General features: G+C 62.8%; 1 protein-coding gene across 1 annotated transcript in view; it reads left to right on the forward strand.

Annotated features, from left to right (window-relative positions):
• The first annotated feature begins 412 nt into the window (after positions 1-412).
• Positions 413-13207, forward strand: part of INTS1 (integrator complex subunit 1) — a 27831-nt gene continuing 15036 nt past the window's right edge. Inside the window, exons 1-17 of the mRNA XM_024763509.1 lie at positions 413-756; positions 1338-1628; positions 3897-4093; positions 4182-4319; positions 4567-4726; positions 4872-4977; positions 5108-5345; positions 5903-6011; positions 6613-6733; positions 7161-7238; positions 7843-8000; positions 8636-8732; positions 10985-11076; positions 11256-11316; positions 12163-12360; positions 12636-12765; positions 13023-13202. Coding sequence (XP_024619277.1) covers positions 699-756; positions 1338-1628; positions 3897-4093; positions 4182-4319; positions 4567-4726; positions 4872-4977; positions 5108-5345; positions 5903-6011; positions 6613-6733; positions 7161-7238; positions 7843-8000; positions 8636-8732; positions 10985-11076; positions 11256-11316; positions 12163-12360; positions 12636-12765; positions 13023-13202 — 2412 coding nt within the window. The 5' untranslated portion in view covers positions 413-698. The remainder of the gene's footprint in view (positions 757-1337; positions 1629-3896; positions 4094-4181; positions 4320-4566; positions 4727-4871; positions 4978-5107; positions 5346-5902; positions 6012-6612; positions 6734-7160; positions 7239-7842; positions 8001-8635; positions 8733-10984; positions 11077-11255; positions 11317-12162; positions 12361-12635; positions 12766-13022; positions 13203-13207) is intronic.

Here is a 13207-nt window from a genome sequence, read left to right on the forward strand (position 1 = left end):
TGAGGGCCTGGCCTCACCTGGGCCCCCGCCCTTCTGCCGGCTTTGCCCACTCGCGGCTGCTGGGCTCCCTTCTGGACCCCACCAGGGGACCTAGAACCTGCCCTTTTACCCACAAATGGGAGAGGACTCTAAAGTTCCAGCACGTATGGGTTAGCATCCGAGGCCACCCTTCCTGTCTGTCTGTCCTTGGGCACGTCACTTTCTAAGGTCAGCCTCACCTGCAGGAGGGGGTGACAGCGTCCGCCTCGCCAGGTAGATATCAGCGGCTGCGAGGCCCCGCCGGCCTCCCGCCGCCAGAGAGCGCTGCAGGCTCCGCGGACCCTCTCGCTTCCTCGCCGTCCCCCCCAACCCCGCCGCGCTGTTTTGCTGCCGGGTGTTCCGGAAGTCGGGCTCCGAGGGCAGCTTCCGGTTCCGGGGCGGCCGTGGCGGTGGCGGGGAGCCGGTGCGATGGGCCATCACTAGGAGTGATTGGGCAGCGGCTGCCGGCGAGATACACCCTCCCGGGGTCCGAGGCGGGGAGGTGGGGTCGCGCGGCCCCTTCGGGAGTGGCTGCGCGCGGCGGGGCTGGCCGTTCGCCCCGAACCCCAACCCCGGACGGTGGATCCGAATGAATGGGCGAACGGCGGACGACTGACTTGCGCTGGTCTTCTCCGGAGTGAGGCGTCGGCAGCGAGCGGCGGCGAAGGGACGGGGACAGAATGAACCGGGCCAAGCCCACCACCGTCCGCAGGCCCAGCGCTGCGGCCAAGCCTTCGGGTGCGCGACCTCTCCCGGCGGCGCGGCTTCGGGGCTTCCGGCCTGGCTCCTCTGTCGGGTCGCGGCTTCGTTACTCCGAGCCGAACGCGGTTTCCAGGAATGGGGTCTCGAAGGGCAGCCCTTGGTCCCGGCGGCTCTGGGAGTCGCGAGCTGGGAGGAGGGGGCAGCACAAACACAGTGGCTAAAAGCAGGCTGGAGCCAGACTGGCCTCAGCCCCGCGCTTTGCCACTCCAAGCTGTGTGGCCTTGGGCACGTTACTTAACCTCTCTGTGCCTGGTTGTCCTCACCTGTAAAGTGAGAGTAACGCTGCCTGTTCCAGAAACTCGTTGAGGGTTAAGGGGACTGACACTTGTCCACAAGAGGTGGCCTGGTCTGTAGTAAGCTCTGTGTGGCTGGCTGTCGTTGCTCCCGTCATACGGTCCCAGCTCTGCCGTGGACTTGCTGGGTGACTGGTTTCTTGCCTCCCCCAGCCCTTGTTTAATCCCCTCGGAAATCACAGGAGGTTGGAGTTGGTCTCGGACACCCTTTCCACCTCGGCCACTGTGTGAAGGTGCCCGTTTCTCCATGTCTCTTCTCTGCAGGGCACCCTCCTCCAGGAGACTTCATTGCTCTGGGCTCGAAGGGTCAGGCCACTGAATCGAAAACGGCATCCACCCTGCTGAAGCCTGCCCCTTCCAGCCTGCCCTCGGAGCGCAAGCGGGATGCTGCGGCTGCTCTGGCGGGCGCCTCGGCCCTGACCGGGCTCACCAAGCGCCCGAAACTCTCCTCCACACCCCCTCTGAGTGCCCTGGGACGCCTGGCTGAGGCCGCAGTGGCAGAGAAACGTGCTATCTCTCCCTCGATTAAGGAACCGTCTGTGGTCCCGATTGAAGGTAAAGTCAGCCCCTGACGTCCCCCAGAGGATGTAGCCCACGCCTTGTCTGTGCACCAGGGGTTTGGAACGGCCACTTCTGGCTTAGCACTGTAGGTGGAGTGTAGGTTCTTTGGAGAATGGAGGCCAGGAGTCATCTGCAAGTTTGTTTTTCAAAGCACCTCTCGTAAGGGTGCCTTCACCCCACTGTGCTTCAGATTCTGTGACAGCGATGGGAAGTGCTTGTGTCGCTCAGGGCAAGACGGCACAGGTAGATCTGGGGCCCGAATGGGCTGCTGCCACGTAGCGGGAGCAGCGTTGATGGCGCGCGTCTCGGTGGCCTTCTCTGTGAAGCAGACAGGGCATGTGCCAGGGCCTCCTGGATTGGAAAGCCTTGTACGGATTTCCATTGTCCCAGCTCCGGGGGCGGAGCTGGTGTGAGGCTGATGCACTCCTGGGGGCCGCCAGCGCCTGCCCTCTGGGAACGGGCTCGCTCCACGGTGACGGGCTCTGCTCTGAGCATGGGGGGTACAGGGCAGCGCACCCAGACAGGTGCTGTTCTCGTAGCCTGTACGTCTCGTGAGGACCCCTCTCCCCCCGGGACGAGGAGGTTTGTGCTGCCTCCTCCTTTCTCCCGGCTCCTGACAATGAAGGCCTTACCTCCCTGCTCTTATTCTCTTAGCTGGAAAGGTAACACGACAGCATTAAAGACAGATTATAGCTGATCCACAAGCCCGCTGTTTACACGAAAGCTTTTAATTTTGTGTGCCCCTAACGTTCCCTTACTTTTCTGTACCATCTTTCCGTTGATTATTTCTAGTGGCCCCACGAGGCCCTGTAGATCAGGTCTGTTAAACAGCACACCAGTCCCAGGTGTTGAGCGTACAGGTGCTCACGGGACAGCGTCCGGAGAGGGAAGGCCCATCAGGGAACCGGAGCGTGAAACTGAGCCTGAAAGGCTGGATGGGATCTTAACAGGCAGTGCAGGCTGTTGGAGGAGAAACCACTGAGGGGAGGCCCACGTCCTGGAGCGGGACCTGTGCTTGGGGAACGGGGCACGCAGTGGCCAGAGCCGAGGCAGAGGACGGGGCTGGAGCAGTGCTTTGGGAGCTGAGTCAGACCCTCGGTTCAGGGCCCTCCGCTGGTGGCTGGTGCCCGTCAGGCCTGGAAGCGCTTGCGGGGCCGAGTCCTGACTCAGGCCACGGTCGTCTGCGCTGCTGGCTGTGCTTCGGTATTGTTTTACCATTGCGTGACTCCCAGAAAAGGTGGCTTTGAAGGTTGGATGGAATACGATTCTGAAAAGCACGTCCAGAACGATAACGTATTTTACAAACACCTTTAGCAGAACGGAGAAAAGGCTGACTTGAGCTACTTGTAGCATGTGGTGCTTGGAACATCTCCACGGCCAGGACGTTCCGTAGCTCTGGTCCATCTTTCCTGCCTATTTGTCATTTTCCCCGGCACACAGAAGGCACTCAGGGGCTACTGTTGAATTCTCTGTCTTCAGTGCAGTTAAGTTAGAAATCAGTAACAACGCCTCCTTCCATTGTTTGGGTATCCAAAAACACAATCCTAAAAAACCCCTTGGGTCAGAGAAGATATCGTAATGGAAGTGAGAAAATAGGTAGAACGCAACAGTCACAAACGCAGCGCAGAGCAAACATGGGTTGGAGCCGAAGCCCAGCCGAGAGGGACCCTCAGAGGAGCGTGGACTCAAGTGCGGGCAGGGGCTGTGCCGGAGCTGCGGTTCCCGTCGGAGAAGTAAGGTGGGGGACAGAGGACGCGCGCAAGGAAGTGAAGAGGAAAGGGGTGGAGAGCAGAGCAGAGGGCAGCTGTGTAGGAAGAGGTTCGAAGCCCCCAGTGGGTTCCTTGCAAAGACAGAGCAGAAAAGCCTCTGCGGGACAGACCCAGGGAGGGACGGCAAAGAAGCGGCCACGACAGAAGAGAAGGAAGGCTGCGGGTGCATCGTGCTGGCTAACTTAAAAGCTTAGGAAAAATGTCCAACTTGTAGGAAAGTAGGTGTCTCAAGAACAGATCACCCTTGGGTAGCCGTGTGGGTGTGGCGAGAGGGCCGTGGTGGCACCTGGCTAAGGCCGACCCTTCGTGGTCTTGGTCGTTCCCGCGGGTCGGGGCAGCATCTGCCCGGCGTCGGCCTCCTGGGAGACCGGCTCAGCCCTGAGACCCTCGCCGGCCGGTCTCTGGTGGTTGGCCCAGTCAGCCCGTGGCCTGGGGCCCCCGCAAGCCTCTGCGCGGAGCTGCCTGCCTGACAGGGCCCCGTCTCCCCCGCCAGTCCCGCCTGCGGTGCTGCTGGATGAGATCGAGGCGGCCGAGCTGGAGGGCAACGACGACAGGCTGGAGGGAGTGCTGTGCGGGGCCGTGAAGCAGCTGAAGGTCACGCGGGCCAAGCCGGACAGCACCCTGTACCTGAGCCTCATGTACCTGGCCAAGATCAAGCCCAACATCTTCGCCACGGAGGGGGTCATCGAGGTGAGGGCCGGGCGTCCCCTCCTCCATCCTGGGAAGGGGCAGGTGGAGGCAAGACGGGCCTCCCCGGCCACCACGCCGTCTCTTGCAGGCTCTGTGCAGCCTCCTGCGGCGGGACGCCTCCATCAACTTCAAGGCCAAGGGGAACAGCCTGGTGTCCGTGCTGGCCTGCAGCCTCCTCATGGCCGCGTACGAGGAGGATGAGAACTGGCCCGAGATCTTTGTCAAGGTGAGTGGGCCTCTCCCAGGAGGTCGCCGCTGCGGTGAAGGGGGCACAGGGCCGTGGGAGGTGGGCTGCGCCGCTGGAGCCCCGGGGCGAGAGAGGGGCAATTGAACGCGTTCTTCCTGGAGGGCTGTGTCTGGCGGCCCTGCTCCTGTCCGCTGGGGCCCTGGGGAAGCACCCGGCTCGCTCGTTCCCGCGGCGCCGCTGGGACGTGGCAGAGGGCAGGCAGGAGGTGCAGGCCTCGTCCTCACAGGTGTACATTGAAGACTCTCTGGGGGAGCGGATCTGGGTGGACAGCCCGCACTGCAAGACCTTTGTGGACAACATCCAGACGGCCTTTAACACCAAGATGCCCCCCAAGAGCGTGCTGCTGCAGGGGGAGGCGGGGCGCAGCGGAGGGGAACTCAGTGCCGGTGAGAGAGGCTGGGCGGCCGGGCCGGGGTTCCCCGCGGGAGGGGCCGGGGCGGTTCGCCTCCCTCCGCGGCGCCAGGCACCACCGGGGGCGTGGGTGCCCGAGGGCCAGCTGGGCGCACGTATCCACGAGCCGCTCGTGTGCAGGGAGCAGCCCCCACCCCTCCCTCACGGAGGAGGAGGACAGCCAGACAGAGCTGCTGATCGCGGAGGAGAAGCTCAGCCCGGATCAGGAGGGCCAGCCCATGCCCAGGTAGGTGCACTGCGCGCCCACCAAGCCGTGTGAGAGAGGCTCGGGGGGGGGGGGGCCGGGGGCCGGGCCTGGGCGTGCAGCGGGAGCTGGCGGGGGCCTCGTCCGGGGGCCCTGGGAAGACCTCCCGCAGCCTGGTGAGGACGGAAGCTGGCGGGCGGCCCCGGCAGCTGCTGGCGCTCTCTGTCCCCCAGTTCCTGGCCATGGTGTTCCAGGACCTGCTGACCAACAAGGACGACTACCTGCGGGCCTCGCGGGCCCTGCTGCGCGAGATCATCAAGCAGACGAAGCACGAGATCAACTTCCAGGCCTTCTGCCTGGGGCTCATGCAGGAGCGCAAGGAGCCCCAGTACCTGGACATGGAGTTCAAGGTGGGCGGCCCCCAGGCCCGTGCGGGTTGCCTAGTGCTCGGGTCCCGCCCAGCGGTTTCCCCTGCGCTGTCCGGAGTGCACCTGGCTCTGATTGGTGCCCCGTGTGCACGGTGGCCCATCCCGGAGGCAGCGGGGGCTGCATCCTGCGAGGTCCAAGGAGGGACTGGCCGGGTGCCCCCAGGGGAGCCGGTGACCTCGGGGCTGGGGCAGCCAGGGCGACGCAGATGGTGCACAGAGGGCCGTAGATTTTGGGGTGTTTGGGGGCAGCGGGAGGTGCCGCTGGAGAGCAGGACTTGGGGCCGGGGGTGGAGGGTCTTGAGTGCCATGTGGGCAGGTCGGCAGACAGCCCACGGGGTGGTCCTCTTCTCGGGAGGGCGGGCTTCGTCCAGCTCTGTTGGCTGAGCCTCCTCCCTGCCTGTGGCCCGGCTTGGCCTTGCTGCTGGCCGGTTCTTGGTCCCAAGGCCTCCTTCCGTCCAGCGTTCTCCTGTCCCGGTGGCTCGTGTGCCCAGGACCTGGGCAAGGGATGCAGACCCCGCTGAGCTGGGCTGTGCTTGCAGGAGCGCTTCGTGGTGCACATCACAGACGTGCTGGCCGTGTCCATGATGCTGGGCATCACGGCCCAGGTGAAGGAGGCCGGCATCGCCTGGGACAAAGGAGAGAAAAAGAGTAAGGCTCCGGGCCTGGCAATGGTGGGTGCTTCCGCGGCTGTAGGCCGTCCCCGAGGCCCAGGCAGGGAGCGGGAAGGGGCGCTCCCACGGCACAGCTCCGAGAGACCGAGGGAGCTTGTGGAACCTGCTGGTTCCTGTTCCTCCCATCTGGGCTGAGAACACCAGCTCCTGGTCCAGGCCCGTTCTCTGCTTGGATGGTTTGTTCACGTGGATCCTGGTGCCGTTGTGAAGGCATTTCGGGCTCGTGGCCCTTGGGCCAGGGGTAGGTGGGGAAGCAGGGCGGTGGTGTTCGGGTCAGCCGGCTTTGGTTCATGGCTGATCCTGGGGAGGCCTGGCTGCACAGGCCCCTTAAGCGATTGGCTGGAAGGACACTTGGAACCTGAGGGTTTCAGTTCCCCGAGTTGCCCTGGGCCTGTGAGGGTGGTCAGGTGTTCACTGAACCTTATCCTAGCCGAGTTCCCCACTCCGTCTCCGGTCTGCCTTCCTCACCTGCAGACGGTGCGGAATGCTTGTGCCGCCCAGGCCTCCTTCCTGCGCCTGGCCTTGAGCTAGACCCTCTGGCTGCCGTGCGGGCTCTGTAACTGTCTTGTACCCCGCAGACCTGGAGGTGCTGCGCTCCTTCCAGAACCAGATCGCCGCAATCCAGCGGGACGCCGTCTGGTGGCTGCACACCGTCGTCCCCTCCATCAGCAAGCTCGCCCCCAAGGACTACGTGCACTGGTACGGCCGCTGCTCTTCTGCTCGGGATGAGCAGCCACTCCCTGGTCTGACTGGTGATGAGTGACAGGGCTCACCTCATAGGTGACAGGCCACCGGCTCGCACTAGCCTCTTAGGAACCAGAGGGGCTGGTGGGCAGCAGCCGACCCTTGTGTGATGTCAGGGCCTCGGGCAGAGCCTTCTCCTACAAGGGGAGGTGGGGTCCCGTCTGACCAGGGTTGGGAGCCCCCTGCTGGGGGGCTCTGTCACCTGCCAGCCGCCCAGGCCTTATTGGGGGGTGGCTGGAGGCCCTCCAGAGGTGCCATGGGGTTGCCGAGCTCAAGAATCGGGCGGTCCCTCTGCACGTGCGGCTTCGCAGCCCGTGGGGGCTGACAGGGTTGGCGGGGGGCCCTGTCTGCTCCAACCCTGATGCCTCTCTCCACCCTGCAGCCTTCACAAGGTGCTCTTCACAGAGCAGCCCGAGACCTACTACAAATGGGACAACTGGCCACCCGAGAGTGACCGCAAGTGAGCACGCCTTCCGGCCCTGGGCCACGAGGGCTGCCCAGGCCAGGCTCACTGAAGCCAGCCCAGAGACTGTCTGGTCTTGGTCAGGGTCACCGTCCCTGTCCCGCCTGGCACACCCTGTGCCGCTTTTCCCAAGGGTGTGGTGTCTCTGCTACATCACCTGCAGCCCTCCCGGGGACTCAGCCGGTGCCTGTGCCCCGGGACTCCCCAGCTCCCTGCCCCTCCTCGCTTCCAAGCAGCTGCACGCGCGTGTTTCCTCCCTCAGCCAGTGTCGTGCTCTGTCCCCTGAGCCTGGGGACACCCTGCCCTGTGCTGACAGGCCGCTCCCGTCCGTCCCCACTGTGGGCCCGGTCAGCGTGCTCATCTCACACCCGCCTGTGCTCCACGCCCGTCTCGTGTCACAGCTCGGGGGCTGCGGGACGAGGCTGGGCTCCCCTCACATTCCTCCTCGGGACGGCGGGGCGTGGTCCACAGGGGCATCGGGCACAAGTGGCCACGGGGAGGGTGGGCGGCTGCTCCCTCCTCGCCCGCCGTGGGGGTGGGCGGCCCCGGCGGGTTTGGGGTGGGCTCCCGCCAGCCCAGCCTCTCCCTGCTGTGCCCGCAGCTTCTTCCTCCGCCTCTGCTCAGAGGTTCCCATCCTGGAGGACACGCTGATGCGCATCCTGGTCATCGGGCTGTCACGGGAGCTTCCACTGGGCCCCGCCGATGCTTTGGAGCTGGCCGACCACCTGGTGAAGCGGGCTGCAGCCGTGCAGGCCGACGGTGAGGGCCTCGGGCTTTGTCCCGCCCCCTGTGGGTGACGGCCTCCTGCCACTGGGCTCCACCCCCGCTGCTGACCTCATGGGCATCGGACATCAGGCTGTGCGTGTGTCTTGGACGGCAACCTAGTCCTTAGGCTAATTCTGGAGCTCACCCTGGACTTGTGCCCATTCCCATGTGGTTGAACTTCGGCAGGAGTGTGTGTCTCTCGCCTCTTTAACGGGCCACTGCGGTGGCCTTGTGCAGAGCAGTCCCTGTTCTAGAGCGTATGTGTGTCCCATTGCCGATGGGCCTGGAGCGGACCCTTCAGTGTGGCGGGGCTCGCTGCCTCCCCGGGGGCTCTGCCCTGGCGCTTCTGCTCCAGAAACGGGCGTGGTCACGTCTCGGCCCTGCCCCGAGCCCAGCAGCGCTGTGCTGCCCACGGTCCTGCCTGCTCCCCTCCAGCTCGGGTGCCACGTGGTGGAGACGGGCCCCGGCTCCCCAGGCCAGCTCACGCTGGCTGTGTGTCATTGCATCCTGCCGTGTGCCCGTGTCGTCCCCGGCCCCCGCTTCCCCGTCTCCTCGCTCTCTGATGTCCACAGCCTGAGTCTGGGCCTGGACATCCACCGAGTGAGCCGTGTGTGGTTTCTGGTTTTCAGATGTGGAAGTGCTGAAGGTGGAGAGGATCCAGCTGATCGACGCTGTTCTGAACCTGTGCACCTACCATCACCCGGAGAACATCCAGCTCCCGCCTGGGTAAGGCTCCAGGGGCCCGTCCACAGACACCCACGAGGCTGGGCCGCGCGGCGAACGACCCAAGGCCTGGTTGACTGCCGTCACCTGGGTCTCTGACCTGCTCCCTTTTTGGTCTTTGTCACTTAGATGCTTGTTTCCTGTGTGTGAACACATTCACGGTGTTTTCTAGACAGCAGTGAGCTCGTGCTCTGTTTCCTTAAGCCGCTTGACTGAGATACGGCTCTCATTTCTCATATGTTTCACTCATCTAAAGTTTGTGATTTGGTGCTTTTAGTACATTCGGGGGGTTGTGCAGCCATTGCCAGCCTAACTTTAGAACCACGTCCCCTTAAGGAACCTGTTCCCGCCAACTGTGGCTCCCTGTCCCCCCGCCCCCAAACCCACAGGCCTTAGACCCCACGAATCAACTCTGTCCCTGTGGATTGGACGTTTTCGGATACTTTATGTAAACAGAGTCATAAAGCGCGTGGTCCTGTGTGGCTGGCTCCTTGCACTGAGCGCCACGTGTGCGGGGTCCCTCCGACTTTTAGTTTTTGCCCCTGTACTCTGTCCCTCCCTGTGGCCAAGCGCAGGCACTGCGTTTTGTTGATCTGTCTGCTGGTTGACGCCCACTTAGGTTGTTTCCACTGTTGTTAACCATGCTGCTGGCAACTCCACGGATACGTTTTTGTGAGGATGTATGTTTTCAGTTCTCGCGAGGATACCCAGGAGTAGAATTGCTGGGTCACGTGTTTAACCTTTTGTGGAACCACCAGACTTTCCCACAGCGGCTGCACCGTTTCACTTTCCCAGCAGAGGGTCCGAGGGTTCCTGTTTCTCCACATCTTTGCTGAGACTGATGGTCCATCTTTTTATTTTAGTCGTTTTAGTGGGTGTGAAGTGGCATCTCATTTCGGCTTTTTTTCTTTTTTGGCCGCAGCATGTGGGATCTTGGTTCCCTGACCAGGGATCAGACCTGTGCCCCCTGCAGTGGAAGTGCAGAGCCCTAACCAGTGGACCGCCAGGGAAGTCCCTCATTTTGGCTTTGATTTCCATTTCTGTAATCGCTAGTGACATCGAGCAGCTTTTCACGTGCTTGTGGCTGTTTGAACACCTTCTTTGGAGAGATGTCTATCTGAGTCCTTTGCCCAGTTTTAACTGGGTTGTTTGAATATTTGTTGTTGGATTGTGAGGGCTCTTTATAGGTCCTGGAGTGAGACCCTTAACACACCTATAATTTGTAGATATTTCCCTTCTTAGTGCCGTTTGAGACACAAAAGCTTTTTAATCCTGATAGGGTGCAGTTCATTTTTCTTCGGTTTCTTGGGTCTTCGTGTCACGCGTAAGAAACCATTGCCTCATCTAAGGTGTCAAAGATCTATTCCTGTGTTTTCTCCTGAGAGTTTTATGGTTTTAGCCTTAATGTTTAGGTCTGTTATCCAGTTTGAATTTATTTTTGTATACGGTGTGAGGTGCGGCTCTGACTTCATTGTTTCATGCGGATGAATCATTGTCCTTTATGGGTAACCAGTTGACCTTAAACATATAGGTTTATTTCTGGATCCTCAGTTCTGTTCCATTGACCTAGATGCCTGTTCTCACACCCACACTTCTGTCTTCATTACTGTAACTTTGTGCTGGGTTTTGAAATTGGGAAGTGTGGGTCCTCCAATTTTATTCTTTTTCAACATTATTTTGGCTTTTCTGGGTCTTCGCGTTTCCATGTGAATTTTAGGGTTATCTGGTCAATTTCCACAAAAAAAGCCAACCAGGATTGTGGGGGGACTGTGTCCAAGCTGTAGACGAGTTTGGGGAGTGTTGCCAAGTCATCATATCAGATTTATTTCATTTTTCCTAACAGCTTCTTAGCTGCTTTCGGTCGCATCATCTGAAAGGACTGTTATTACGATAGCACAATGTGTTGCTTTTGAAAGTTATGGTTACGCGTTGACGGATACTGGGGTGTTTTCTGGTTTTCTGACGCAGAGAATGACAACAGTAGTTAGCACTTTCCCCTGTTCCCGCGCTGTAGGGTGGGAGGCCAAGGCTGAGGGAAGTAGGGCACGTGTCCCGGAGCCCAGGGCTGGGGTGTGGGCCTGAGCGGTGTGCTGGATACAGCCATGCACATCCTGGGGCTGCAAGTCCCAGAGAGGAGTTACTGAGGCTCCAGTGCTGACGTTCGGGTCTGTGAAGCGGCTGCCGCCATGGCCTGGACCCGTTCCCGTCCAGGACCTCCTGGCCCGAGGCTGAGCCATCGACACCTTGCGTCCCAGGTACCAGCCTCCGAACCTCGCCATCTCCACCCTCTACTGGAAGGCGTGGCCCCTACTGCTGGTCATCGCCGCGTTCAACCCAGAGAACATCGGTGAGCCCCCTCTGGCCAGCCGTGGTCCCCTGGGCCGGTGTTGACCTTTCCCTCTTCTGGGCGTCCTGCATGTCGGGACCTGGAGCAGAGCCTGGCTGGGCACTGGAGGATGGGCGTGGGAGGGGGTGGGTCTTCGGCCGGGCGTCCCAGCTACCACCTGCTGTCGCCTTGCTCCCTAGGCCTGGCCGCCTGGGAGGAGTACCCCACACTGAAGATGCTCATGGAGATGGTGATGACCAAGTAAGTGGCTTGCCGCTCTGGGACTGGGAGGGCGGACCCACCGGTGCTACGCTGGGAGCGGGGCGCGCTGGGCCTCCCGCTGCTCTGCGGTCTCCCTACTCTGCGCGGCTGCCCCCTCGCTGGACTGGGGGCAGTGGGATCAAGCGACGCCATGTGCTGTGGGGCCCTGGGCCCTCCTGGGCGGCACGCGTGTGTGTGCTGTGCTCCTGCAGCGGGGACGGGTGCAGCCTGCCGGCGCACTCGGGGGCAGCGAGGGTCGCCGCGGGACGCTGGCTGAGGTGGAGCGGAGCCTGAGGCCGTGGCGTGTGGGAACCGTGGGGTCTGGGTGCGGCCCGAGGCTGCACCTGTCCGGGCCGTCCTGTGGCTGTCTCAGGAAGCTAGGTTAGATTTTGAACACGTGACAGGAGTCCAGCTGTTTGTGCCCCCAGAAAGCCACGTGTGTCTTTGAAGCCGTGAGTCGGCCTGGGGTGCCCTGTGTGCCCTGGGCCACCTGGCCTGTTGGAAAGGGTCCAGGGGTCCCATGTGGCCATCCCGGACAGATGCCGCTCGGGTCCAGGATCCTGACACGTTGGCTGATTTTGGAGGCGCCAGCACTCAGCTGTGTGGGAAGAGAGGGTGGCCGGCTGTGGGCTCTGAGGGCTGCCCACCTCCCTCATGGGGGTCTGACTGTGACCATGTTGCCGACGCTTCCCCCCCTCCCCCCCGGGTCCCTTCCACAGCCTGACGGCTCGAGCTGGGCCTGGGCGAGGGACACCGCCCTAAGTTCTGACCCCCGACCCTGAGCGCCGCCTGGTGGCAGCCAGCCTCTGGTGGCCCAGCGACAGGTTCCTCCTGCTTGGTCCCCAGCAATTACTCGTACCCACCGTGCACCCTGACGGACGAGGAGACCCGGACTGAGATGGTCACCCGAGAGCTGCAGGTCTCGCAGCGGGAGAAGCAGGAGATCCTGGCGTTCGAGGGGCACCTGGCCGCTGCGTCCACCAAGCAGACCATCACTGAGAGCAGCAGCCTGCTGCTGTCCCAGCTCACCAGCCTTGAGCCCCAGTATGCGCGGCGCGGAGCTCGGGCCGGGCCCGGGCTGGCAGGGGCGGGCGGGGGTGCCGCGTCCTGGCCGCTGTCCTGGTCCTCCGCGCGGCTGGGCGATGGTGGAGCCGAGAGCCCCCCGTGGCTGGGCCAGGAGGGGAGGGACCGCGGGCCTCGGGGAAGACGGGCAGCTGCCCACAGGTGGGAGGCAGGCGGCCCCGCCCTCACCCGGCACTGTCGACTGGGGAGCAGTGCGCTTGCGGCTTCGACACGCTTGGGTCATGTGGAACTTTCAGAGGGCCGCCCCGGAGGCCTCCCCCTCACGTCCTGGATCAGGTGAAAGGCCTCAACCAGTCCCTCCGCCTCGGGCACCTGCTGTGTCGGAGCCGGAACCCGGACTTCCTCCTCAACATCATCCAGAGGCAGGTGAGTCCCGCTGTGGTCTGGGAGAGGAGGCTGGCTGCAGGCGGGCGGGCGGGGAACCTTCTAGGGGCGTCAGTGCGCTGCGGCGTTAGCTGAGACCGTGGCCAGAAGAGGGCACACCCGGAGACAGGGCTACATGGCGACGGGCTCCCGGGCACACACAGGGCCGCCTCGGGAGTCCTCGCTGGGGGCGGGCAGGTGGGTCAGGGGGCCGCGGCAGGCTTAGCCGGAAGAAGCCGTGCGGCTGCCGCCCCGCCCAGGCTTCCTCCCAGTCCATGCCCTGGCTGGCCGACCTGGTGCAGTCCAGCGAGGGCTCCCTGGACGTGCTGCCCGTGCAGTGCCTGTGCGAGTTCCTGCTGCACGACGCTGCCGACGAGCCCGCCTCCGGGGAGGAGGAGGAGGAGGGCGAGAGCAGAGAGCAGAAGGCCAAGAAGCGGCAGGTGGG

The sequence above is a fragment of the Neophocaena asiaeorientalis genome, unplaced genomic scaffold, assembly GCF_003031525.2.
Source record: "Neophocaena asiaeorientalis asiaeorientalis breed wild unplaced genomic scaffold, Neophocaena_asiaeorientalis_V1.1 scaffold223, whole genome shotgun sequence".
Taxonomy (NCBI): domain Eukaryota; kingdom Metazoa; phylum Chordata; class Mammalia; order Artiodactyla; family Phocoenidae; genus Neophocaena; species Neophocaena asiaeorientalis.